General features: G+C 32.6%; 3 protein-coding genes, 1 non-coding gene and 1 pseudogene across 7 annotated transcripts; 3 read left to right on the top strand and 2 right to left on the bottom strand.

Annotated features, from left to right (window-relative positions):
• Positions 1-2,598: 2,598 nt before the first annotated feature.
• Positions 2,599-3,819, top strand: LOC120174698 (uncharacterized protein At5g39865-like). The gene has a single exon (XM_039181467.1). The coding sequence runs from the start codon at positions 2,759-2,761 to the stop codon at positions 3,542-3,544; it is 786 nt and encodes a 261-aa protein (XP_039037398.1). The 5' UTR covers positions 2,599-2,758; the 3' UTR covers positions 3,545-3,819.
• A 620-nt stretch (positions 3,820-4,439) lies between these two features.
• On the top strand, positions 4,440-4,599 carry LOC120174731. The gene has a single exon (XR_005521196.1). It is a non-coding gene; the product is annotated as a U1 spliceosomal RNA (small nuclear RNA).
• A 1,784-nt stretch (positions 4,600-6,383) lies between these two features.
• Positions 6,384-11,011, bottom strand: LOC120174696 (probable ADP-ribosylation factor GTPase-activating protein AGD11). Of its 2 annotated transcripts, XM_039181462.1 has the most exons (11): positions 10,864-11,011; positions 10,672-10,749; positions 10,479-10,591; positions 9,924-10,037; positions 9,462-9,546; positions 8,969-9,044; positions 8,230-8,393; positions 7,902-8,139; positions 7,443-7,559; positions 7,232-7,327; positions 6,384-6,673 (listed from the first exon to the last, which is right to left on the bottom strand). In XM_039181462.1, the coding sequence occupies exons 3-11, from the start codon at positions 10,519-10,521 to the stop codon at positions 6,392-6,394; spliced, it is 1,215 nt and encodes a 404-aa protein (XP_039037393.1). In that variant the 5' UTR covers positions 10,522-10,591; positions 10,672-10,749; positions 10,864-11,011; the 3' UTR covers positions 6,384-6,391. The 2 variants fall into 2 exon arrangements, with proteins under 2 accessions (XP_039037393.1, XP_039037394.1); XM_039181463.1 differs by lacking the exon at positions 10,672-10,749.
• Positions 11,012-13,420: 2,409 nt separating this feature from the next.
• On the bottom strand, positions 13,421-16,163 carry LOC120174697 (E3 ubiquitin-protein ligase DIS1-like). 3 transcript variants are annotated; one of them, XM_039181465.1, is made up of 5 exons: positions 15,991-16,162; positions 15,590-15,661; positions 15,013-15,246; positions 14,053-14,439; positions 13,421-13,921 (listed from the first exon to the last, which is right to left on the bottom strand). In XM_039181465.1, the coding sequence occupies exons 3-5, from the start codon at positions 15,220-15,222 to the stop codon at positions 13,601-13,603; spliced, it is 918 nt and encodes a 305-aa protein (XP_039037396.1). In that variant the 5' UTR covers positions 15,223-15,246; positions 15,590-15,661; positions 15,991-16,162; the 3' UTR covers positions 13,421-13,600. The 3 variants fall into 3 exon arrangements, with proteins under 3 accessions (XP_039037396.1, XP_039037397.1, XP_039037395.1); XM_039181466.1 differs by lacking the exon at positions 15,590-15,661 and having other exon boundaries at positions 15,991-16,163; XM_039181464.1 differs by lacking the exons at positions 15,590-15,661; positions 15,991-16,162 and having other exon boundaries at positions 15,013-15,370.
• Positions 16,164-23,131: 6,968 nt separating this feature from the next.
• LOC120174632 lies at positions 23,132-24,986 on the top strand (annotated as a pseudogene).
• Positions 24,987-25,092: the final 106 nt, after the last annotated feature.

Genomic DNA, 25,092 nt, shown 5'->3' with positions numbered 1-25,092 from the left:
TTATAGGTATGCCAAGAATTTGACATTTGAAGTGCTTGGTCATGAGAGTTTGGAGTTTTTATTATTGATTTGGAATCTATATATGCAAGGCCAAAATGATGTGCTGCTGCATGACACTAAGGCTTAGTTTGTTTTCACTGTGCAAGTTCTTCAAACCACTTATGTCTGCTCCGCGCAGATCACGCGCAGACATTAGGCTTCACAGACTGTTTGTTTTTTAGAAGACAGAAGCTCTTCAAACGTCTGTGCGAGCTCTTCTTAGTGCAGACATGGTTTTATGTCTTAAAAGGTCTCCAAACCTCTTCAAGAATAATGATAAAATATAGTTATTTATTAAAATAATTTTAAATAATTTAATAAGGTTATTTATTTTAAAATAATTTATTATAAAATAATTTATTTTAAAATAAATTATTATAAAATATGGATTGATTTATTTTAAAATAAATTATTATAAAATATGGATTGATTTATTTTAAAATGATTTATTTTAAATAATTTATTAGTATGGATTGATTTATTTTAAAATGATTTATTTTAAATAATTTATTAGTATGAATTGATTTATTTTAAATAATTTATTAGTATGGATTGATTTATTTTAAAATATGGATTGATTTATTATTGTAGTTGTATGGATTGATTTATTTTAAATAATTTATTAGTATGGATTGATTTATTTTAAAATATGGATTGATTTATTTTAAATAATTTATTTGTATGAATTGATTTATTTTAAAATATGAATTGATTTATTTTAAATAATTTATTAGTATGAATTGATTTATTTTAAATAATTTATTTGTATGGATTGATTTATTTTAAAATATGGATTGATTTATTATTGTAGTTGTATAGATTGATTTATTTTAAATAATTTATTAGTATGGATTGATTTATTTTAAAATATGAATTGATTTATTTTAAATAATTTATTAGTATAGATTGATTTATTTTAAATAATTTATTTGTATGGATTGATTTATTTTAAAATATGGATTGATTTATTATTGTAGTTGTAAGAATTGATTTATTTTAAATAATTTATTAGTATGTATTGATTTATTTTTAAAATATAGATTGATTTATTTTAAATAATTTATTATTGTAGTTGTATGGATTATTTAAATCTCAGTATTGCAAAACTCTTTTAAGTTTAAAAAATCAGTTTATTTATATTTTAGTTCATTTTAGCAGTGCAGACGTTAAAAAACAAACAGTCTTCTGCTTGCAGACTCCAGACTTTTGATCCACCTCTTTTACTGCAGATGTCTGCAAATATGATTCGCATACTACATACATTTTACCTTTGCAAAAACAAACACAACCTAACTTACCATGCGACTACAACGATTCAGGCAGACCTTTGAAAGGATAGGAGTTATCTGACGTTCGAATTCTATATTTAGTGTAAATTGAGATGTCGTAATAAATCAAATATTATATTCCTATAACAATGTACAATTAAAGAAACAACTAACTAATTTTCTTTTTTTTTAAAAAAAAAAATTAACCAAAGGGTTCGTTAAAGTAGGTCAATCCAAAATAAGTGTTGAATCAAATTAGTTAGAGTAAAATCTTGAAATTGAGAGGACAACAAAATAAAATTATAATATATTTTATATTCATTTTACCTCTCTATATATACACATATCACATTAACCATTTGCCTAATTAACCGTTTCTTTTTAGTTTTAAATCTAATTTTCAAGCACACAGTAACAAGTGTAAAATATGTCAATAAATTAATTAAAATAAAAAACAATGGGGGTGAAACTAAGAGAGCACACGATAAATAATCATATTGTTACCATATTAGGAGTTTTAAAAATAATTAAAAAAAATGCATAATTTGAAAATGTGCTATTAGTTTATGGTAGCACGTGTTATACACGTGAGCTTTTGTATAATAAATAATAATAAAAATATATAAATAGGCATTCACTTTGGTCAAAAAAGGCACACTAAAAAATTCAAAGAAAGCCAAAGCTAAAACCGATTCAAAAGAGACGGTTCCTGCTCTCCTCTGCACCTAAAAAGTAAATATTCTCTTTCACATTTTTATCTTAAAAAATAAATTAAATTTAGGTAAAAACATTTTTTTAAATTCTTATTACAAAGATTCTTTTAAACTAAAAAAAATTAGCTGACCCTTATTACCATATGTAATGGGTAGATGTAATTAAGATAGTAGGTTGTCCCAAATATCAGGTTGAGAGTAACTTTCGTGTGAGGCCTCCGAATTATGAATTGTCCACCATTATTTATTTTTTGGATGAAAAATATTTTTTTAATTAACTAAAAAATAATTTTTATATATTTTTATTTTTTAAAAAATATTTATTTTGATCTTTTGAGATTATCTAAACAATAAAAAATAATTATTTCTTTTAAATGATTTGAATTTAAATAATATTTTCTATAAAATAAAAAAAAATACTTATTTAATGAATTAAGAACTCTCACTATTAAAGAATAATATATAATAAATTTTAATTTGAAAAGTATAAAAACAAGAAGTTCTAGCTTTGATGCTACGCCTAGAAGAAAAACTGAAAAAGCAAAGCTTCTGCTTTCTTCAGTTATTTTTCTCCACAAACAATAAAATTAAAGAACAAAAGAAGCCTTCATTTTTTATCAATCCACAACAAACCAAATTAAAACTCCCATCAAATCCCAATATTCTTGAAAAAAATCATTTTTTTTTGTTTTTCATTTGCTAATTTGTGAGTTTCTCTGATCTGGATCGGTGGCAGAAATGGAAAACAAGGAGAAATCATCACCTGAACCGTTGGTCTTGAACCGCTCGTTTACTATACACCCGACGGCAGCTGAATCGAAAAGCCCCAAACTTCATCTTCTTCTCAATAACCCATCGTCTCTTAATCGAGCAGCTTCCGTTTCCAAGTTCTACAATTCATTCGGCTCCATCAAAGGTAAAGTTAAGCAGCTTTGCAATTTATTCGAATCCGCCAAGTCTTCATCGAACTCAGAAAGTCCTAAGGAAATTTCTCCCAAGGTTGCTTTAAGACCCTCGAAATCAATTTCTCTTTCTTTGAGCTTTAACAACTCTTTGATAAGGTTTCCGGGAACCGAAGATCGAATTGTTGTCTATTTAACTAGCTTACGAGGGATTCGAAGGACTTACGAGGATTGTTACGCTGTTAAGATGATCTTTAGAGGGTTTGGAGTTTGGTTTGATGAGAGAGATATTTCCATGGATGCTGCTTACAAGAAAGAGTTGCAAAGTGTTTTGAAACTGAAGACAGTGAGTTTGCCTCAGGTTTTTATCAAGGAAAAGTATATCGGTGGTGCTGATGTGATTAAAAGCATGTTTGAAGTTGGGGAATTGGCTAAGATTCTTGATGGGTTTCCAAGGAGACAACCTGGGTTTGTTTGTCAAGGTTGTGGGGATGCCAGGTTTGTGCCTTGTTGGAACTGTAGTGGGAGTCGAAAAGTGTTCGACGAAGACGAAGAGTTGGTTAAAAGATGCTTGGAGTGCAATGAAAATGGCTTGATTCGTTGCCCGGATTGTTGCTCTTAAAGCTTCTATTGCTACATGGTGCTAAGGTATAATTTAGAAGTTCGTTTTCATCTTCCTTAGCATATGTGGATCAGTAGATGTCTTTAATGGTGAAGTTCGTTGGTTTGATAGCAGATTTAGAAGCTCGTTTATGTAGATGTTGCAAGCAATAGTCTTATGTGTTTGGTATGAAATGTTTCATTAGCAGAGAGCTGATGATCGTCTGTTGTCTTGTTCAACTGGATGTTGACAATGATAGTGTGATGTAAAATCAAAATGCCATATATGGTTTTGGCATTTCGATTCCGATTTCCGAAGGAGATCCGAATTTTCTCGTTGCAAATATTTAGTGTTATATTAATGTAATGGAATCACATATCTTCTGACAGATTGTAATGAGAATAAAGTGTCATTTATGCTTTACTTCTTCTATTGAATTCACTTTGTAATTATAGAAGCTGCAGTCATACATACTTGAATTCTCATTCATTCATACAGACTGTGGATTGATTTCTGGTTTGTTTACGGATTTAAGCTTGATATATCTAATCGCTTAATGCTCCAGGATTGTTCTTAGTTTAAGGAAGGAGTAAACTGTAAGCAATATCTGCTTTGAGTGTTAAGTATTTCCATATTTTAGGTCTGCGGAGAGTCCTATCCTTATATTTGTATCGAATATGGATGTCGAATTCAGAGTAACATAGGTAAATTACTTCCGGATAGTTTAGAAGAACACTATTGTTATCTTCATTCTGTACCTTTCTTGTGGGACAAGTGTTTTAAACAAATCGAACGTAGTCGTGTTAAAAAGACCCGATAGTCCGGTAACAATTAACTCCAAGCCCACATCAGGAGGGCAGCAAAGAGGGGAGTTTAGCAATGCTTATAAAGAAAGAATATGGGTGACCTTTGCAACATACTTACCTGGGCGGGGTCAATGGGCAATCAGTAAGATCTATGGCCTAGGTTGGTGGCTTTCATTGCACTCAGAAGGTGCACCTGCCTAAGTCTCCCCAAGAGGGCGAGCCTACGTCATTATTTGTGGCAGTTGGGGCCTGCGTTTGCGCAAGCCCCTTCCCGATTCCTAGTTAATGTTTCTGTCATTTAATCATCTTTCCTATTCTTTAGGTTGTTGTATTTCCCTTGGCTGAAGATGGTTCAAAAGGATCCTCCTTCATCAAGTATCCCAGAAACATAGCCATTTCATTTGGCAGGTGCACCGCACCTTCTGAGTGCAATGAAAGCCACCAACCTAGTACAATGAATCAAAAGGAATGATTACTGCTAATTCTAGCTCTAGCTTCCTTGGAATTTCACTTATTCACAGGTTCTTAGCTCTCCACTACAATTTCAAAAGAATAATCTCTAGAATCTCAACTTTGTATTGGAAATCGATTAATAAAATATATAAATTTTAAGACTTGTGAAACCCATCTCCACTTCAAGCGGCATACGCCAATTTTTGGAGGGGTATTCCTTGTTGAATGCCTCCAATATCAATTCAAGTTTCAAAGACTTAAGCTGTAGGGATATTTGGAGTTTATAATTATGGTTGTCGTTCCTTTTGTGTTATAACTTTGATGAGTACTAGCGAGAAAATTGGGGATTAATTTAATTTTGACGATATTTTTGTTAAAACGGATGTATCTTAGCTTTTTATTTTTAGGCACTCAATGAGGGACGATAACGAGTTGGGTTTTTGGTCGACCCACCTGAAAAATAAGTATTCTTCACTCGGATGCAACCCGAAAATATATATTCTTCCGTTCCAAAAGATATATATCTTTTACCGATCTAAATTTTTAGAGTATAAATTTAATATAAAATAAGGATTTAATTAAAAAAAATATAGAGGAGTTTTATAGCAATGGAGAAATTATACTATTATCTTTGAGTCCAGTCGAAGTTTTTTCACCCTCCATCCGAACCCGACCCGATCTCACTCCTTTATGAAATCTAATCTGATCCAACCTGAACCCAATTTTTTTTGTTGTTGTAAAAATACGATCCTATTGAGTTGGATTGGGTCAAAATTCGACAATTTCGAATTAAATTACCACCCCTAATCCCAACTTAAAAACATCCGAATCTTATCTGAAAATTCATCGAAATCAGCTAATATTCGAAGCTTACAAAATTGACTTCAACTACTTATACAAAATCCTATTTTTATTATTATTATTTTTAAGTTAAATATAAAAAAATAACCTTATTTTTAAGTCAAATCTAAAAAATAACCTTAGGTACGAGTTTAAAGATCAAACGTTGTTTTCAATATATCTCTAACCGTATCCCTTGAGCATGGGACGCCCCGAGTACGTACCTAAGTTGTCCACGTCTCATACCCATCTCTTGGGGTCATCGTTTTAGTTGCCCTCTGCTAAAGATGATTCAAAAGGAAGCAGGATAAAATATAATATCATTCTCCAAGTAAAATTGGTAAAGCTATTTCAATTTGATGGGATGTGACATAATTATCATAGGAAAGTATCAACTAAAGCCAAAGAAAAGAACCTGAACTGTGAAAATAATTTCAAGTGATGCTTACTCGCTAAAATATCCGTATCTAAAGTGTGTTTGATACATATTTAGATGCAAGTATACTTCTCCAAATTTTGCTCCATACGTCGACCTGCATTTTCATGTTGAAGAATTCGTATCATTCGTATATTCAAATATATAGGATATGATTCCCCAAATATAGGAAAAAAAATTGACATACCTATATTTGACACTCACCCCAAGTGCTACAAAATTATACATCATTGTTTCATTCTATGAATGGCGCTTAATCATCATCCAGGCATTGTTTAAAGCCATTTTTGATGATCTTTTCCTACGTTACATTTATCCATTCAAACTGGACAGCTATTGAGTAAGAGGAAGGCATTCGATTTCGATCTCGAGCACTCCTGTCTCGACATTTTGTAGCTGAACAGACAGATCCTGTTTTACTTTCCCATCTACCACAGTAATAAGGCCGTCTTTTTCTAGGGTGTTTTCTTTATCCTCAACCGATTTCTCGAGCTGCATCGATTCATGAATCTCGGAACGCTCATGGGCTTGCGCTGCAGTAACCAGCGGTTGAATTTCGATCTCCGCATCCCCCATAAAGTCGTCATATGAGAAAGTATCTTTATCGTACACAACCTGCGTTGTTTATGAATTTTTTCTTAAGATTAAAAACCAAGTCATAATCAGCATTTCATTCAGGGATGCCTTCAAATGCAAATGAACCAAAACAGTACTGATGATGACGTTCAAAGAAACACTGAACTTACGTATTTAACAAGTAAAAGGACAAGGCAAACCTATGTTGCTAAGACTTGGGTCACACACGGGTATGTATCCCGTACCCGACCCAAGATTTTCATGTATTTGGAGGGTATTCCCCAACTGATGTCTGAATATGTGCCGGAGATGGGTAATTCAAGGAAAACGAAGAGTCGAAGCAACATAGAAGCATAATACCGTCATCTAACCGGAAAAAATGTTTTAAGGTTCCATTTTCAGACTATAAATCATCATTTCCAAAAGAAGTTACTTACTTCAACCGAGTGAATATATTCTTAATGGTTTGCAGGCAAACAAAGAATTACCAGTGTAACAAAACTAATGTTGTAAAGTGTCAAAGAAACTTTAGCCATTTCATGCTTGTGTTTTCCACACATTACGTTTTTCCGTTTTTTGTTAAAGAATGTAACTCACCACTTTCAAAGGAGGAATGTTTTCTGGAATGGACAACATCAGGCTTTCATTCCAGACTGGATTTAGATTTTTCCTTATAACTCGGGTCTTGACTGACTGCAAGAAAAGAAATCACTAAGAATTCAAATCACACTGTTAAGTTGCTTCACTGGATTTGTCCATTTCAGTTCATATAATAATAACATTGTATTCGTGAAAATGATAAGTATACCTGTTGACCCAATGTGAGAATGGCATACGGATCGCTCGAAACCATATCCCGGACAGCTAGGTTGATGCCTTTGACCACATTCACCTTAATCATCCCAATGAATTCAACCATACCTGCCTATAAACAGCACATATAGAGAAAAAACAGCATCCACTTCAATACAAATTCCAGTATATTGAAAGCGTATAAATGATATGTTTTCTACGATCATATTGATATTTTCCGAAAGCTAACATGAAGTAACCATGCTATACTACCACTTAATTCGCAGGGATCCAAGGTATAGAAGATCAGGTCAGATTTAGAGATATCTGCTCGTCAGTAAAGTTGCATCAGAAATAAAATGTATCTGACGAGAATAGTACTAGCATATATGCATCAACCAGCCAGTTCTATAGGGAATAAGTGCTTCTGGGATCGGAAAATTAAAATAAGTATCAATAAAAAAGTAATTATTACCAATGAGTTGCTTTTCTTAATGGACTTGTGATGATCATTATCTCTTCTCGACCAACTGTTTCTAAATTTTTGCCCTATACGATGTCTGGTTGGTTGTTTCTCAAACTGTCTTTTATCTTGGGCAAACAGGGTGGGAGAAGAACTCTGTGAAGACGACGAAGGAGAACGTTGATGAGGCGGATGGGGGGAAATCTCGTGATCATTGCCATCGAGAAATTGCAGCATCTCATATTTTCTCCTAAGCATTCAGGCAGCACAATACTGAGTATAAAAAAATTAAGAATTCTAGCCGGATAAAAAGACAACGGCAAGTTTATTTAGGCATTACTTGATGAAATCGGCACGCTCCTCATTGGATGAATCTGGTGTCAGCGTTGTGATGTTATCAGGAAGCAGAGGTTCATACTTTTTGTTTGCTACATTATTGCCACCCAAATTCTCCAGAGAATCAACTTGATCGTCTGTCCATTCATCGAGCTTCACTGAAAAAACCTATCACAATTGCTTATCAAATTAGAAAATTAGAAGATAAGTGCATGTGCGGAGACAAGGCTGTTGTACGGATACTTCAACAAAAATGAAGCCTTGGAGTAACTAGGATAATCCTCAATAACTTATCAAGATCAAAGATAAGGAACTGATCCAATGGGATCTATTTGGCACTTCGATTCAGAGTATCTGACAGAAAAAATTTACTAATGAAGTATATCATCACAGTGCTGGATTTGTTTATTCCTCGATATCATTCTATTACACGGAAAACTACTAGATACCAATTTTATTTCTCCTAATAGCTAGTTGTTCTATCTAATCTAACAGCCTTTTATGTGACAACTTCCAAGTACTGAAGATGATTAATCCGTGCAAGTCCTCATAATATGAGATAATCCTGTTCCTCAGCATTTAGTGTTCCGTAATGACGATGGACTAAAGGTAGCAGACATTAGGATGGTAGATTCATGATGCATTAATGCAACTAATCATGCTTTTACACCAGAAGACATAGGTGATATAATCCAGTTGAAAAATCATTCAAGTAAAATACGAGTATAATCCAAGCACCATACCTTTGATATATGTACTCCGAAGCTTCTATGAACACCACAGCATTTGATACAAATAAATACTCCAAGATTTAATGAACTGATGTACAGGGAAAAAGTTGTCATAAAAAAGGCAATGTCGAGTTAATATACCAAACTTTAAACACATATGAAAATGAGCAACAGTTAAAAAGAGGCCAACAAATGAATTACTGTCACTATAACAGATATGGTGGCGAACTTTTCATTCAAGGCAATATAAACAAAAGAGAGGGATGGAAAAATAAAAATATAATTATTAAATAAATCATAGACCTATGCTGCACGAACTTGGAATAAGGGTTGGATTTAGGTATGTATCCAACACTGATATGCTCAGAAAAAGTGTACTAAACTTGAAATGCTGCTCCATAAAGGAAGCTACCGAAACCCAAGTCTGGAGAAATTCAGATTATACCCTAGAAATGAACAATATGAGACAAGAAAACTTCATAACAAATCAAAGTACGACACTTACACCCACTTTGGATCAGGGGATCTGCAGTCTGCACAAACACTGTTTCCAGATTCCTGCATCAATCTCTCTAGCCTTCCTTTTGCGCCTGTTTAATGAACAATACAAGTTAAAACTTATAAATGAATAGGGTAATGGGAAGCCAAATGAGATACTACAGTTACTATCAGTTCCATATTTGAACACAGGCCGAGGACCTAAAAGGGAATAAGGGATTAACCAAACTACTGAATGCACACAGGAAAACCTGTGTGCTTCCACAGACTATGGATATACAGTTCCGTACGTATATAAGAACTGTAAAATCACCCGGGATAGGACCAATACATCATAGCATATTGGAATTTGGTCCTATGTCCTTTATGCATCACTGAATTTTATTTTGCAATTGCAATTTTTAGTTTCCTATTTGATAACTCGGGATATGATGCTTCAAACACAAAATTAGAGTTAAAGGCAACATACTAGATGATCTCCATGAGTCCTTCCTCATAAACCAAGGTGTACTACCTGCATCACTTGGTTGATTCCAATATAGTTGTTCTTGACATAACAGATCGTATAAGCGAGAACTGGATCCTGCAAGGCAACATAAAAATAAGCCAAACATATTATCTGAAAGCATTGATTTCCAGAAACATGCAAGCAGAATTCTAATTAGAGAATCACTATAGGAAGTCCATGAAACATCTGAATATATAAAAGGGTATCCACAAAGATCGATCCAGAATAGAAGATAACCATCGATACCGTCATCTTCATCGATGGACATCAACCAATAGTGTTTTTTTCATCTGTTTTAAACCATGAAAAACACGTGTTCTTCATTTCAACAACAATGCTGTCAAAAAAATATATAGGCATTCCATTTTCTTGGCAACAATTCAGATAGTCTGAGATTATCAACTCCTTCTTGGGGATATCATAATCATTCAATGTAGGAAATTATTGTCAAGATAAAAGAACACAACAAAAAATAAGACAGCCTCTTGTCTTTGAATGGATTGCATGAATCATTACCAGAAGGGGGTTTGCGATCAGAATTTACATGTTGGGTAGACATCTCCAGCCTTCAAATTGGAGACCTTAATCACTGCTATTATCTGGAAAATCCCATTTATGAGTTCCTTAATCTGCATTAAAATAACATGAACACCCATTAAAGAAAAAAAAACAAAAACAATAATTTCGATTCCGAAAAAGAAAATCTTACATTCTAAATATTTGGCCTTTTCTGTTAAACATAAGATCATCGGATTGAAGAGTGAGCCTTCAATGATAAAATTTTCTTCTACATCAAATATAATAAAAAATCCCCCCAGAAAAATGTTGGTATTTAAGAATTGAAGGTAAGGACAAGAAAACCAATGCCAAAAACAAGAATTTAAAAATGGGTTGTTCTTACGTTGTTGGAAAACCAAATTACCAAATCAACGAAGGGTTTGCATAGGAAAATGAGAAGTTTACTTTGAACAAGGGGATGATTCTCTTTCTCCTTTTTAATATGAAATGAACAAATCCGCGAGAATCAAAAGAAATGGATAAGGGAAAAAAGAAAACGTTGATTGAATTTGAGTATATTTTTTCATTATTTCTTTTTTTTTAAAAGAGATTATATTAATTTTTAGTAATAGAATGTGAAAAAGGATAATTCTCTGGGAAAATTCAAAGTTGTAATGGCAGCTCGAAACTTAAATGCCATTTTTGGTTGGTATTGGTTTGCTTCTTGCCAGACGCACGATGCTACAGAACTAAGAGTTCCACGAGCTTTTCGTGCACGCGAAACATCCTCTCTTTTGTTTTAAGTTAACGTATTATATATAATAAATACATCCATAGTACTGAACAAAACTAAAAGATGGGTATTTATAAAATTAAAATATATTCTATTACTTAGAATAATTAATTTAATATTACATTAATAAATTTTAAAAAAATGATTAAATTAGGACCCTAAATTATGAAACTAAAAATTGGATTAAAAAATTGGGGACCTCAACTATAAAGCTAAAAAATAAGTTTAAAAAAATAGGGAAAAATTATAAATGTAAAAAGTAAAATTAAAAAAAATTAAGGGTCTCAATTATAAATATAAAAAGTGAGATTAAAAAAATAGGGACTTCAATTATAAAGGTAAAAGGTGAGATTGAAAGCCTCAATTATAAAAGTAAAAAGTGATATTAAAAAAATTAGAGGCTTTATTTGTAAAGGTAGAAAGTGAGATTGAAAAAATTTGGGGCCTCAATTATAAAGATAAAAAATGATATTAAAAGAATTAAGAACCTCATTTATAAAGGTAAAAAGTGATATTAAAAAATTAGAGACTTCAATTATAAAGCTAAAATGTGAGATTGAAAAAATTATGGGCATCAATTATAAAAATAAAAAGTTGGATTGAAAAAATTAGGGTCTCAATTATAAAGATAAAAAGTGAATAAAAAAATTAGGAGCTTCAATCATAAAAGTAGAAAGTGATATTGAAAAACTTATGAGTCTCAATTGTAAATGTATAAAGTGAGAATAAAAAAAACTAAAGGTCTCAATTATGAAGGTAAATAATGAGATTATAAAAATTAGAGACGTGCACCCAAATAGCCGGCTCTGAGTAGATCATACAGGTATAATGTTGCAAAAATTATAAGGTAATGGGTTGGGAAAAATTGTTCATTAAGTGTGTTGGGAAATTTATTTGTTGACATAAAGTGTTAATAAGAAGATGTACAAATTATTTGATGTATTTGGGAAGACATTTGGACTACTCAACGTTTTTTAGATTGTTACTCTACTAGACTTAATGTTATGATTGCATGTTGTTTGGAGAAGACGTTGTGTCTTCCAGACATCTTCTTAAAGACGTCATATAATCTGCGTGTCTTTCTACCGACATTGTGTCTTCCAGACATCTTCTTAAAGACGTCATATAATCTGCGTGTCTTTCTACCGACATTGTAACTAACACCTTATATAAACTAATAATTTCTCCAACATCTTAAATGAGTTAATCTTTTTTCTACTATATTATCTAAAAAAATTACTATTTAATATAATATTTATAAAATATTAAAGTCGCACGAACTAAGTAACTTTAGTGGCTAAATGAATGGTTATTAGTTCTAAAGGTTTAGAGTTCAAGCATTAATAATTACATGATATTTAAGTATTTATTGTCAAATGAATGAGAGTTTTTAGAATATATATTATCACTTAAAAGCATCTTAGATTAATAAAAAAAATTAAAAGTCCATTTATCTCTTTAATTATGTTTTTATCGAGTTATTTTTTACTTTTTTATAATATTTTATTGTTTACATTTTAAGATATTATCTCTGTTATTTTATATTTTTAAATCTTTAATAAAATTTAGTTGAGTAAATCGTCTTAAGTGACAGTTTTGATCAACTGATTTTAAAAAATTAAGTGATATGCTAATTCTTTTAAATTTATTTTTATTTAGTTTAATCTCTAAAAAAATTATTTACTTTTAAATTGACCCTATTTATTTTCATTTTTATAACTTAATTCATTTTTATAAAAGATATAACGTCTAAAGTTCAATGATATTTGGTATAATTTATCTTTTATTTAATTATAGTGGTTTTATTGTATTCAATGTTCATATTAACTCGTATTTATGATATTTCATTTCACGCCCCATTATCACGTGTATAGAATTCGAATATTGATGTATACGAATGAAATAAATTAGATTAAGAGGATCATCCTATAATAAACCTCTACATAATAAACCTCTACATAATTCGATAAAAAATATCTGAATGGTTAAACCCAAAAAGAACAAGATAAGCGACACCCCAAAATAATCCAACCATTTGATCCAATGACTTACTCTTCTCGACCCTTTTTTACAAATAAAAAAGATGCAGAGGCCATGCACTACATCTGTGTAACACGAGGTTCTTTCATCAAACGCTAATTGACTAGCACCATACAAATCTGCATTTCTAATTATATAAATTGATTTTTAGACATAAAAGTTAGCATCATGTATTTGATCCATGGATAAGCAAAGAGAGCTTGCCCCTCAACAAACCAAAGAAATACATGACCACAAGACCCTTAAATTGTACCAAAACAAACCAATCTACTGCCCTATTATGGCAAGACAGAACATACCCCCTCCGTTACCGCTCTTTCCATATCCTTCCTGTCACTCTAAGCTTCAACTCCTTACTGTCTCCGCCCGAGAAGAACAAAGCCATGTTGCGTTGGATGATGAGACCATCGAAACTGTCACGAACCTTACGATGACCATCTCTTATGCTCCTTGGAACCCCTTGCCAAATTAACTTCCTCCCATTCCCACCCACCTCAAGGCTGTAACTATAGTTCTTTGCCTTGTTATCATCACCCATAAACCGCAAGAATGCTATATAAACCGGAGCCATCCCAAGCTGGAAGGCTTCAAAATGCAGGCAAAAGTACTGACCATAGCAACTGAAAACCTAAAATCGAGAAAAGAAATCCAAAATTCAGTGGCCTACCTCTCATAGAATCTTTAAATAAAATATAAAATAACAAGGTTCAAGAGAAATCAAAATATGAAGGGGAATATGAAGAAAGAAGGTAGTAATACCGTCAGCATCCATGTAGCATTCTCGACCTCATGCGGGTTTGATTTGACATAACGATGGTTGAAGGTGCTGTCACTGTGCATGTCGACTTTGTGATCATCTTTCAAGTGAGCAACAAGGAAAGGAATATCACCAACGACTGTGCACTCTGACCCAGCATAAGGGCAACTATACGGTCTATACAAACAATGCAACTCGTGTTTTAGCTTGCTGTAATATGGATATATGCCTACACACCCATAACTTTGATATTTACAGGGAAGCTCAAGAGATGCAGCAACCTTCTCCAATGCAAGACATCTAATATTCCCGAGCTCATGTCTGCATGTGGGGCACCGATTGTGGACCCTTGGCTTGCAACCAGAGCACAATGTGTGTCCATTAGAGCACTGCACAAAGAAAGAAAACGAACAGTAAGTTTTTCTGTGTTTATGTTCACTGTTAAAAAGGATAACACAATAAATATATGTGTGTGCATTCACAACCAATAAAGAGAGTATTAACACAGGAATTTCATGTCATGCTCCAATCGAAGCTTCAATTTTCTGGGAGTATTAACATCGGCATTGATTGAAATTTCCTTATACCCTTCCATATCAAATTAACAGTATGTTTATCTAAACAAATCAATAAAATAATTCCAAACTACAACTAGCTTAAAGGTAAATTAATGATCAATGGCTAGAGCGAAACAAGATAAACAACCACAAAAACACATGGAGCCTTTTTGACCAGATAAGGTGTAAGGTAATGCTCAACTGAAAGTGCGTGCAAAAATATATTTGGAACGGTTAAGATATGTTGTTCAGACTCTTCATTGTTCTTGTAGTACACATGACCAACACTCGCATAACATAGCAAGTAAGGTTTCTATGGTAGCAAGAGATTTCCGCAGACACAAAAATTGTTTGCTTAAACAATTTCTTGAAAGTAATCATCAAATACGTGTCATATGAACAAACCTGATGAATTGGTGGGTATATTGCGTTTAAGCAAACAGGGCACTCCAACAATTGACGCACACTGCTCGACACAACCAAATTTGGTTTTGTGGCGAGTTGAGTAGGATCATTCACAAGTTCACCATCCAAAATGTCTTCATTTTCTGGAGGATCAATAATAACCTCAGGCTTGCTCCGCAAGTCATCAAAAAACGTATTCCCAGATGCCATGCTAGTATCTATGCACAATCTAAACTGAAAGCACAAAGACAAAAGCACAAAATCAGTTAACATTTTGCATACTATGAAATTGTTTTATCCGCATCAAATTTTCAAAAGAAGTTATTATGTCAAATGGCTACTCTGAATCGATAATCAGTCAGAAATACTCATTTAATACTTCAGCTTATTTTTTTCCACCCATCATCACTAACCCCTCCTGAAACTATATTCCACCATTAACAATTAATGGGTAAAAACTACTTTACTTGCTTAAGAAACCATAATTACATGTCAAATTTACAATTGAGCCAGCAATTCAATCAAAATAAAAAAAAATTGATAAAAAGATTTAATCAAAAGGACTAAATATTCTCACCACCCAATTCTATTAAACTCCAATCCTTTCCCTTTTTCTCTCTTGAATTCACCGGTCAGCTAAGAATTCAGCCTAATTATCCAAAAATAAAACAATATTTGTCAGAAAATCGGGTTAGAACCTTTTTTCTCTCGAAAATATCCAACTAAAACATCGTAATCGTTACAAGTTGTGACAATGTAGCTGGAAAATGGATTTTTCAAAACCAAAATAAACATGAAAAGAAACCCTAAAAGAATGAAGAAAAAAAACTACATTCTCTTAAAATAAAACTACTTAAAGGAATCAAGAAGATTCAGAATATTCTAAAAAAATAACACTTTATAACCAACGATAGAAAAAAAATTCCAGGAAATAAAAACACACTAAAAAAAGATAGAGAGAAAACCCAGAAAACCTACCTTCAATTCATACCCAAAAACCCATTGGAATAAACAGAAAAACCTTCCAAATACGAGTGGAGGCGGTCCAAGAAGGAGGAGAAGAAGAAAAAGACAAAAGTTGTATAAAGAAATGGGCAAGCGTTCCTTTTAATTTCCCCTTTTTTAGATATTTTATTGGATAATATGACGGAAATGAAACCGGTGAATTTAAAATTAGAGGGAGGAGCGTCAGGTTTCGGAATTGGTTTGGAAGAGAGAAACATCTCAAGAAAAAATGGATAAAATGCACAAATGATCTCTCAACTATATGGTATTACTATATTAAGTCTCTTGATTATTAAAAGTTACAAAATGATATTCAATAGCATGCTAATTCAGATATGATAAAATCATATCTTAAGGATGTCTACTAGTGCCACTGTTGCTTTCAAGCATTGACTCGCTAGCATAATGTTTCAAGCATTTTGATGACATAATATAAACGAATATTTGATCCATAAAATACAGATAAAACAATTTTGGGATCAAATTTATCATATCTCAATCAACATGTTAATGTTCATCTCAAATAGCCGCCAATTTACTAACAAAAAATGATGATTTTGGAATATATGAATAGTTGGGTGACCATTTGTAACTTTTAATAATAGGAGGATTTAACAAAACAGTGTCATGTAGTTAAGGGATCTTTTTTATAACTTTTAATAGTCAAGGAACTCAACAAAATAATATCCAATAATTATGGGACCATTTGTGTATTTGACTCAAAAAATTTCAAGTCTTTTTCTTTTTTAAGGTCACTGAATTATGATAAAATAATCATTATGGTTATTATACTCTCTTATAAAATAATTATTAATTAATCAAACAATTATAAAATAATTACGGTGACATTTTTTTTTGAAAATGACCTCATTAAAAACCCTCTAAATAATATTAACGATGAAGTAGTAGACACTAGGCTAGCTAACAGGTGAGCGGCTCCATTAGTAGTACGATTATACAATAGTTATTAGGTTTATCGAAATGTTTTTTTTTGGGATAAGCAATTTTATTATTATCCAATGGAGAAAGATACATCAAAACGTCCCAATTGGGGTAAAAAAACTACTTACAACAAAAATGTTCACTCTATACCCCAATAATTACATAAATTTACATTAACAAAGTCAGTTCTATTGAAGCTTCTATCACTGAGTTTGATTCGAACAAGGTCCTCAATGGTCTTGAGGACTTGATCAGGTCTTCTGAAGATGCATCTATTCCTTTCATCTCAGATCGAGTATATGTAAGTTGTCCAAGAAAGTTTCAGAATGGTGGAGGGAAGAGATTTACCTTTCCATTGCTAAGAAGCCCAATGAATCCTTGAATCCCAAGTATTATGGGTGTTGTACATATTAGTGAGACTCGTGATAGAGTTCCATAGAGAAGTAGTAAAAGAGCAATCAACGAACAAGTGGTTTCTTGTTTCAGGTGACTCATGACATAGAATACATGAATCATCTGAAGCAATTCCTATTCTAGAGAGTCTGTCCCTAGTAGGAAGTCGATCCAGAATAGCCATCCATGAAATAATACTCAGTTTCAGAATGTGAAGTGGGAACCAGATAACTTTGTGCCACAATACCTTTGCTTTATGGACTCTTATTTCCTCCCATAGGTCTCTGGTATTCGAAATTCCAGTGATAAGGATAGGGAGTACTTCGCTTCTTAGTTTAATAAGTTTCCTGAAGCACTAGCTATAAGAAGAGAGTTCATTGATATCAGTGAAATTACTGCGTTTAATCACATAGCAATGAATCCATGCAACCCACAAAAATCCTGTTCCTGCAAGAATTTTTCGAATAAGATGAACCATGCAGGTTTTATTCCATGTTTTGAGATCTTTTAAGCCAAGACCGCCTTCGGATTTGGGGCAGCATAATTTCTCCCAACCGATCCTAGCTCCTGTAGCAGCCGTATCTGATCCTTTCCAAAGGAATCTAGAACAGAGTTGGTCCAGTCGTTTAAGGATTTTATGCGGAAGTAAAAACTGCCTACTCCAGTAGTTAACCACACTGTGTAGAACAATTTTAATTAGCTCTAGTCTACTTGCATAACTCAGTAATTTCCCAGACCAATGATGAAGCCTTTATTTGATATTTTCAATAAGAGGCAGACAATCTTTAGCTGTTAACTTTCTAGTAACAAGAGGAACACCAAGGTATCTAACAGGTATAAAACCTTGTTTGAATCCTGTAACAGATTGATGTTTTCCAGATTTCTAGATAAGATACCAGCAGAATATTAATTGTATCAAAATATTATAAAAGATCCTTAAAATTGTTAAATTATTATTATTATTACATCATAGTGGCTCTTTTTTAATCATTTATAAAATTTAATAATTATTTTATATTTTCTAGATTTTAATGATCAAACAAATTATTTTAATAAAGTTTAGTGACCTCTACTGCACTTTACCTTTTTAAGGTTTGAGGAGGGAAATTTCTACGTGGGTTTTACACATATGTAAGTTCGATTTAGGGATGGTAGAATGAATCGAATCTGACGGGGAAAATTCGAAATTCGATCAAGTTCAGGTCGGATTTGAATGATATCGGGTTGGATATCGGGGAATTTTTTGGGTCGGGGACGGGGCAAGGTATCCCCGCCCCGATTATATATATATATATATATATAATATTTTATATTTTTATATTAATTATATATATTTTATATTTTATATTAATTTATATATATATTTTATATTTTTTATATTAATTATATATATAATATTTTTGAGTTCGGGAATGGGGCAAAAAAAATCTCCGATGAGACGTCCAAATAAAAAACCCGACGGAAATCAAATCAGGGATGGGGATTCATTTAAGGTTCAAAGACGGGAAGAACAAAACTCGCACCGAACCCGCCCTGTTGTCATTCCTAGTTCGATTAAGAAGGAGCGTGGATGTAGAGGTATTAGTATATTTTAATTCTGAAATGATAGGTGAAGTGCCTACTTCAGCAGAGACACTATTGGGTCAAGAATGACCAACATTGTTGCGCGTGAAATATACGCAACTTAATTAATTAATTTATTTTTTCAGAAAATAAAACTAAGCTAATTTAAATGGGTAAAGTACACCAAAAGGTCCTCAACTATAGGACTTTACTTTGTTGAGTCTTTAACTATCAAAAGTTACAAAATGATTGTCTGACTATTCATATATTCTAAACTCATAATTTTTCGTTAAAAAATTGACGGTTGTATGAGGTGGACATTCTTGTTAACTGGGATATGATAAAATTTAAACTTAGAACCGTTTGAGTTGTATTTTATAGATCGACTCTTCGTTTACATTACATCATCGAGCTAGTGCTTTAAATATTATGTCGTTGAGTTAATGCTTGAAAGCAATGGTAGTGCTAGTAGGCATCATTAAAATATAATTTTTATTAATTTCAATCAACAGGTTAACGTCAAACTCAAACAACCGTCGATTTTTAACAAAAAAGATAAGTTTGAAACATATGAATAGTTTGGTGAACATTTTGTTACTTATAATATTTAGTGGACTCAGTAAAACAACATCCTATAATTGAGAGATCATTTTGTAACTTTTACGAGACTAAAAAAACTAACGTCATATAGTTGAGGGACTATTTTTATACTTTAACCATTTAAATTTTAGGCATATTTACTTAAATATAAGGGGTGTTCAAAAGTACCCGATACAAATTATCCGACTCGTCAACCCGTCGACCCAAGTGGATTTCTAGATCAAGTATGGGTCACAAAATTGCCCTAAATCAGGTACTGACTCACCCGATTTCTCTTTTTTATTTTTTTTTATCTTAAATTAGACTTTTCATTTTTAATTTCAAAATTATTTCACTCTCACATTCTAAATCTCTATCTTTCAAATTATTTCACCTTAACATTTAAATTATTTATTTTATTCTCAAAGTATTTTAAATTTTGTTTTAATTATATTATTTTATTTTACTTTTTATATTTTTAAATTTTATTGTTAGATTATATAATTTAGATTTATAAATTTTATGTTTATAGTATGTATTGTAAAATTCTAAGTTTTTATGTGAATTTTTTTAAATAATATAAATTAATAAAATAAAATAAATATTAACGAGTACTCATTACCCTAAAATGTGAAATATTCGGGTTTTATGGGTATCCAACTTACGGGTAGCCATCTTTTATGGGTCGGGACATGGATTGAGATTTTGTTATCCGAAAATTCTGGATATCCGACATTTCAGATACCCGAAAATAAAAAGAAGCAAAATATGTGAAAAAGTATATTTTTTAAATCAGAAAAGAAAATGTGTGGCATGTGTCAAAATACATGTTTATACGAGTTAGACCACGACACATGTGTAGACATTGTATTTAATTATTCAATAAATATAAATTTAAAGTACTAATTTTAATATTTAAAAATAGATCAATATCTAAATAATATACTATTTAAGAATCTCATTATCAAAATTATTAATTTTAAAATATTAAAACATATTCTGGATTTGACCAAATTCATATTAGTACAACAATATAAAATGAAAAGAATAAATAATTAAAATTGAGGAACATAAAAAATAAAGAGATTTTAGAAAAATAAATTTAACATGACATAAAAAAAATATCAAGCATGTATTCGATCAGATAATTGAAACAACTACTGAAATTACGATAAAAATTGACATACTTAATGAAAATTTATCTCAAACTTCCACAACTTTCTATTAGATATAAGGATTAATATAAAAAAATTGTCCAAACTATATATCTTTTTTCAAGACGTTTAAACATTTTTCATTCAATTAAAATGCTTAAACTTTAAACTCGTATTCCATTTATAACTCGGATTTTAATCATTTATTTTAATAACAAATTCATACGATTTTATTAGGATGATTTTGAATAACATGCGGTTGTTGGGTGGGTTAATAATAAATTATTATTGTAAAAGGAGTAAGATGAAACTGAAAAGTTAATGAAACAATAAAGACTAATGTTATAGTTATGCCTTAAGTAAATGAAGAGTTTATTTTACAAATTTTTCACATGTTACTTTCTATTGATTCATTGATTTCGTAAAATATTGAGAAATTTGATATATTATATATATTAAACCAAAAATTAACTCTAAATAAAAATATTTTCTTAAAAACTTACCTTTTTCTTTTCAAGAATTTCACCTTAATCTCATCCATAAGTACTTACTCTAGGCCAAAGGGCGTAGTAGAGGAGCACTTTGGGTCCATAAAGTCTTACCCTAGTTGAAGTGTAGGTGCCCACCCGAGGGGTGTGCCCTCAAGCCCATAAGGACTTATCAATGCACATAGTGGATGTGTCACCTAAGGGAGTACCTTAGGGTCTTACCACTAGGCTCATTGGGCTGAGGAATCCACCCAAAGGTCACCTTAAGTCCATAAGAAATTACCAAATTGGTCAGTGTTGAACTTGCATGAGGAATTACCAGCTTGATCGAAGCTGTACATGCAGAGACTTTATATTAGATCTTAGAGTACCCTAAAGAGAATCGTTTTCAAACAGTAACAAGGAAATCATAGCTCAAACAAATATCAATTCAGTAAAAACAGTAAGCATAGAACATGAATCAGACAAACATGCTTAAAACTTTAGTAAATCAAAAATCAGGCTTGAAACATAAATAATGCGAAATTAAATAAGGTCAGCTAGCCATATTGCAAATAAGGTAAAACAGTCATGTGCACATGATATTTCAAACAAATATTTAAAATATATATATATAGCACACAAGGAACACACCTCGTAAAAAGATTCAATCAAGAGGATTTACTGAGCACTGGCTTCACTACGTTCTTCGACTGTATCAGAACCTAAGTCACATCAGAACAATGTTACTATAGAAGTAGTACACTAAATTAAGTATCAAATAGGGTTACAGAAACTATATGAGTAATCACGGGCTCACGCTGACTGACAGATCGAGAGGAATCGGGTCGAGCAGATGAAGGGTCAAGAGATCCACGAATACCTTAAATATACGATAACATAAAGTAGACTTTGACCCTTCAATTAAATTAGATGCACTTAAATAAATACTTAAATTACATACAAATATTCAGGTTTATGAGTCAATTTGGAGACTCTCGGGTTTGAATTTGGCAAAGCGTACTTCGGATTCGGACTCAAGACGTCGAAAAATATAAAATATGACTTTTCGAAAATTTTGACTTTTTGGTCAAAGTCAACAGTCATAGTCAAAGTCAACGAGCAAGTCAAAATTAACGGGTTAGACCGGTTCGGGTTGACTCATGTCAGTTTAGGCTGACTCAGTTCGATTTGAGTTGACTCGATTCGGTTCTAGAAGGTTTCTGTACCGAGGAGGTGCCCCACACGCAAGCGACGGTGCGTGACGGCGGCGACGGGGTCGGGGTGATCGATCGATTGCACAACAACGGTGGCCGGAGTTGGGTGAATTGTAGAGGTGGGGTTAGGGAAAAATTGGAGATTTTTAGGGGGTTGGTTCACGATGGAGGGAGGGGATTTCTGGTTTTGGGTATTTTTAAACGAGACTAATCCCTTAAAATTAGGTTTTATTATTATATTACACCACATTGGCCTAACCTTTGATAGAGTGATAGCTGGCCAAGCCCTAGGTCATGGGTTCATACCATCACAGCCACCAAATTCCATTTTTTTAATGTTCTCTATAGCTCAAAAATGGAAAAAATTATGAGTAAGCCCTTGAACTTCCCAAACATACGAGATTAACCTAAAATGTTCAAAACTATCAATTTTAGTCTTTTAATTAAATTAAATATATTTTAAAATTAAAATAGGGGTGTGACAAATTTTGTCTTTATCTATTAGAAATCGTCTAAATTACATGACAATTTTTGAAATACGTCTAGATTATTCGACGATTATTATAGCGTCACCGCTATCTTTACTCTTGTGCATGCATAATGCATGAAGAAAATACCCAGCAATCCCCAAAGTCATCTTGACCGTTCAATGTACACATGTCTAACCAAATTTACGCTCCAAAATTATTTACGCAAATATGTACTGCATTGCTCTGATATGTTGTATAAAAGCCCCAGTTCCCCATCGCCCTTTTTTACACTATACCATCAGTCGCCGGAAGTCAAAGGGTGAAAAAAAAATGGCAAACACTATGGTGATGGCGGCGAAGGTTCAGGTCACGGCGGTTATAATCGCAGAGCTGAGGAAGCTCGGGTATGCATCAGAAGCATGCTGGACCAGGGTAGCGTGAAAAGCCAAAGGTTTTACTTGGCACGCAAGACTGCTTGGGAAATGCTCGAAGACCGAGGTTATTCCGTGCCTGACTCGGAGTTAATTCGCACACTCGGGAGTTCCGTTCCATTTTGGAGACAAACCCGACCTCGATCGTCTCCGTATTCACGCTTCTCTGTGTTCTAACCCTTCCAAAAAGGTAAACTTCATAGACTTTGTTTGGGGGAAATGTTTGGTTTCAATGAAAATGATAGAAAATGTAACAGGAAGAAAAAAGATTCATTTTCTTTCTTTTATGGAAGCGAAAAAATATTTCCCTTTATTCAGATATCTAAGTAAGAGTTTGTATTTATGTATATATAGGTACATCGTTATGCCTGTATATATGTAAATGTATGTATATATGTTAGCGGGTATGCATATGTATACTTGTATGTAAATTTGTCTGTGTGCAAGGTACATATATGGGTGTATGTATAGAAATGTATGAATGTAAACTTCATATGATTGTTTTATGTGATATGTGCATGGCAGCATGCATGTGCTTGGTTACTGGTTAGGCATGTATGTATGTACACAAAAACTTCATGGTGATTGATGGTATTGCAGGGTTGTATCACTGTATGTCTGTTTGGACGATGAGAAAATGTGTGAGGAAAAGGTTCTTTTTTTCTTTCTTGTTTTTGGTAACAAAAGGCTTTACTTATGTACATACTCCTCACGTAAATTACTAATTACGTGTAAACAAGATTCCTTTACTGATGTTTAAAGTTGCTTAAAAAAACTGTTGATCTTACAACTTCCCTCTGTTTTTAGCCTTTTCGGCAGCCTATTGACATTTTAAAACAAATAGCTTTTTCCTTTGGTATGTTAGTTCTTTCAACCAATTTGGTTGAATTATTTTTGAAGTTTCTACTATATGTAACATTGCATTTTTAAGTTGTTTGCAGATCCCGGTTGTTTTCATGGGGACAGATGATTTAAGAAAATCAACTATCTGAGCTCTTCGTGGTCAGATTCTCAATCAAAGCTTAAGTAGCCTCATACTTGTCCTGCAGAGCAAAATGAATTCCTTTGCTCAAAAAGAACTAGATGGTTTTCCTTTTAAAGTGGAGATTTTCCATGTAAATGACCTCACCTCATGCCTTTGCTCTTCTTTCGTATTCGGACTCAAGTGAGTGAGCGTCTGTATCCAATTTTTTCCGAGCCTTTTTCTTATAAGTCGGGAACCATAACCCCATAACCATATTCTAATATACGTCGTATACGGATTTCAAACATGAATATTAGGAGAAATAAAGGGTTAGGAGTACTGTAACTGCCATGGATATGGGTTATGGAGAAATGCATGTAAGAAGTGCGTGTTAATATTGTATCAGTAAATATACCTTCTTTTCCCCCTCTGCAGATTGCTGACCTGTATGTTAACATAACCAAGCACTATTTGATGCCAAAGCATCAGGTTTTGAGTGCTGAAGAAAAACAAAATTTGCTGAACAAGTACGATTTGGAAGATGATAAGCAGGTAATCTGCGGTGTCTGAATATGCATAGGACACGAACCTTTCACGATTAAATGAAGAACAGAAGTATATATTGGGAGGATGGTAACTTCTTTTCTGTGTGTAAATGTTATAAAATTTCAGCCGCCCCATAGGGTGAAAACAGACCCAATAGCTCGATACCATGGACTGGAGAAAGGAGAGGTGGTGAAGGCTACTTACATCAATGTATTCCATGAACAGTACCGATCTGTTGTTTGATGCTTTATAAGAATGTTTAGGATTGCTTCAAACTGATGCCATTCTGGGAAACAGCCTATTCTTAAAGTATATCCTTTGTATTCAATTACATATGAATTTCGTAAAG

This window comes from Hibiscus syriacus, unplaced genomic scaffold (genome assembly GCF_006381635.1).
Source record: "Hibiscus syriacus cultivar Baekdansim isolate YM2019G1 unplaced genomic scaffold, ASM638163v2 tig00112114_pilon, whole genome shotgun sequence".
Classification (NCBI taxonomy): domain Eukaryota; kingdom Viridiplantae; phylum Streptophyta; class Magnoliopsida; order Malvales; family Malvaceae; genus Hibiscus; species Hibiscus syriacus.
Note: the sequence above shows the minus strand (reverse complement) of the source record. Positions and strands in the feature narration are given on the sequence as shown.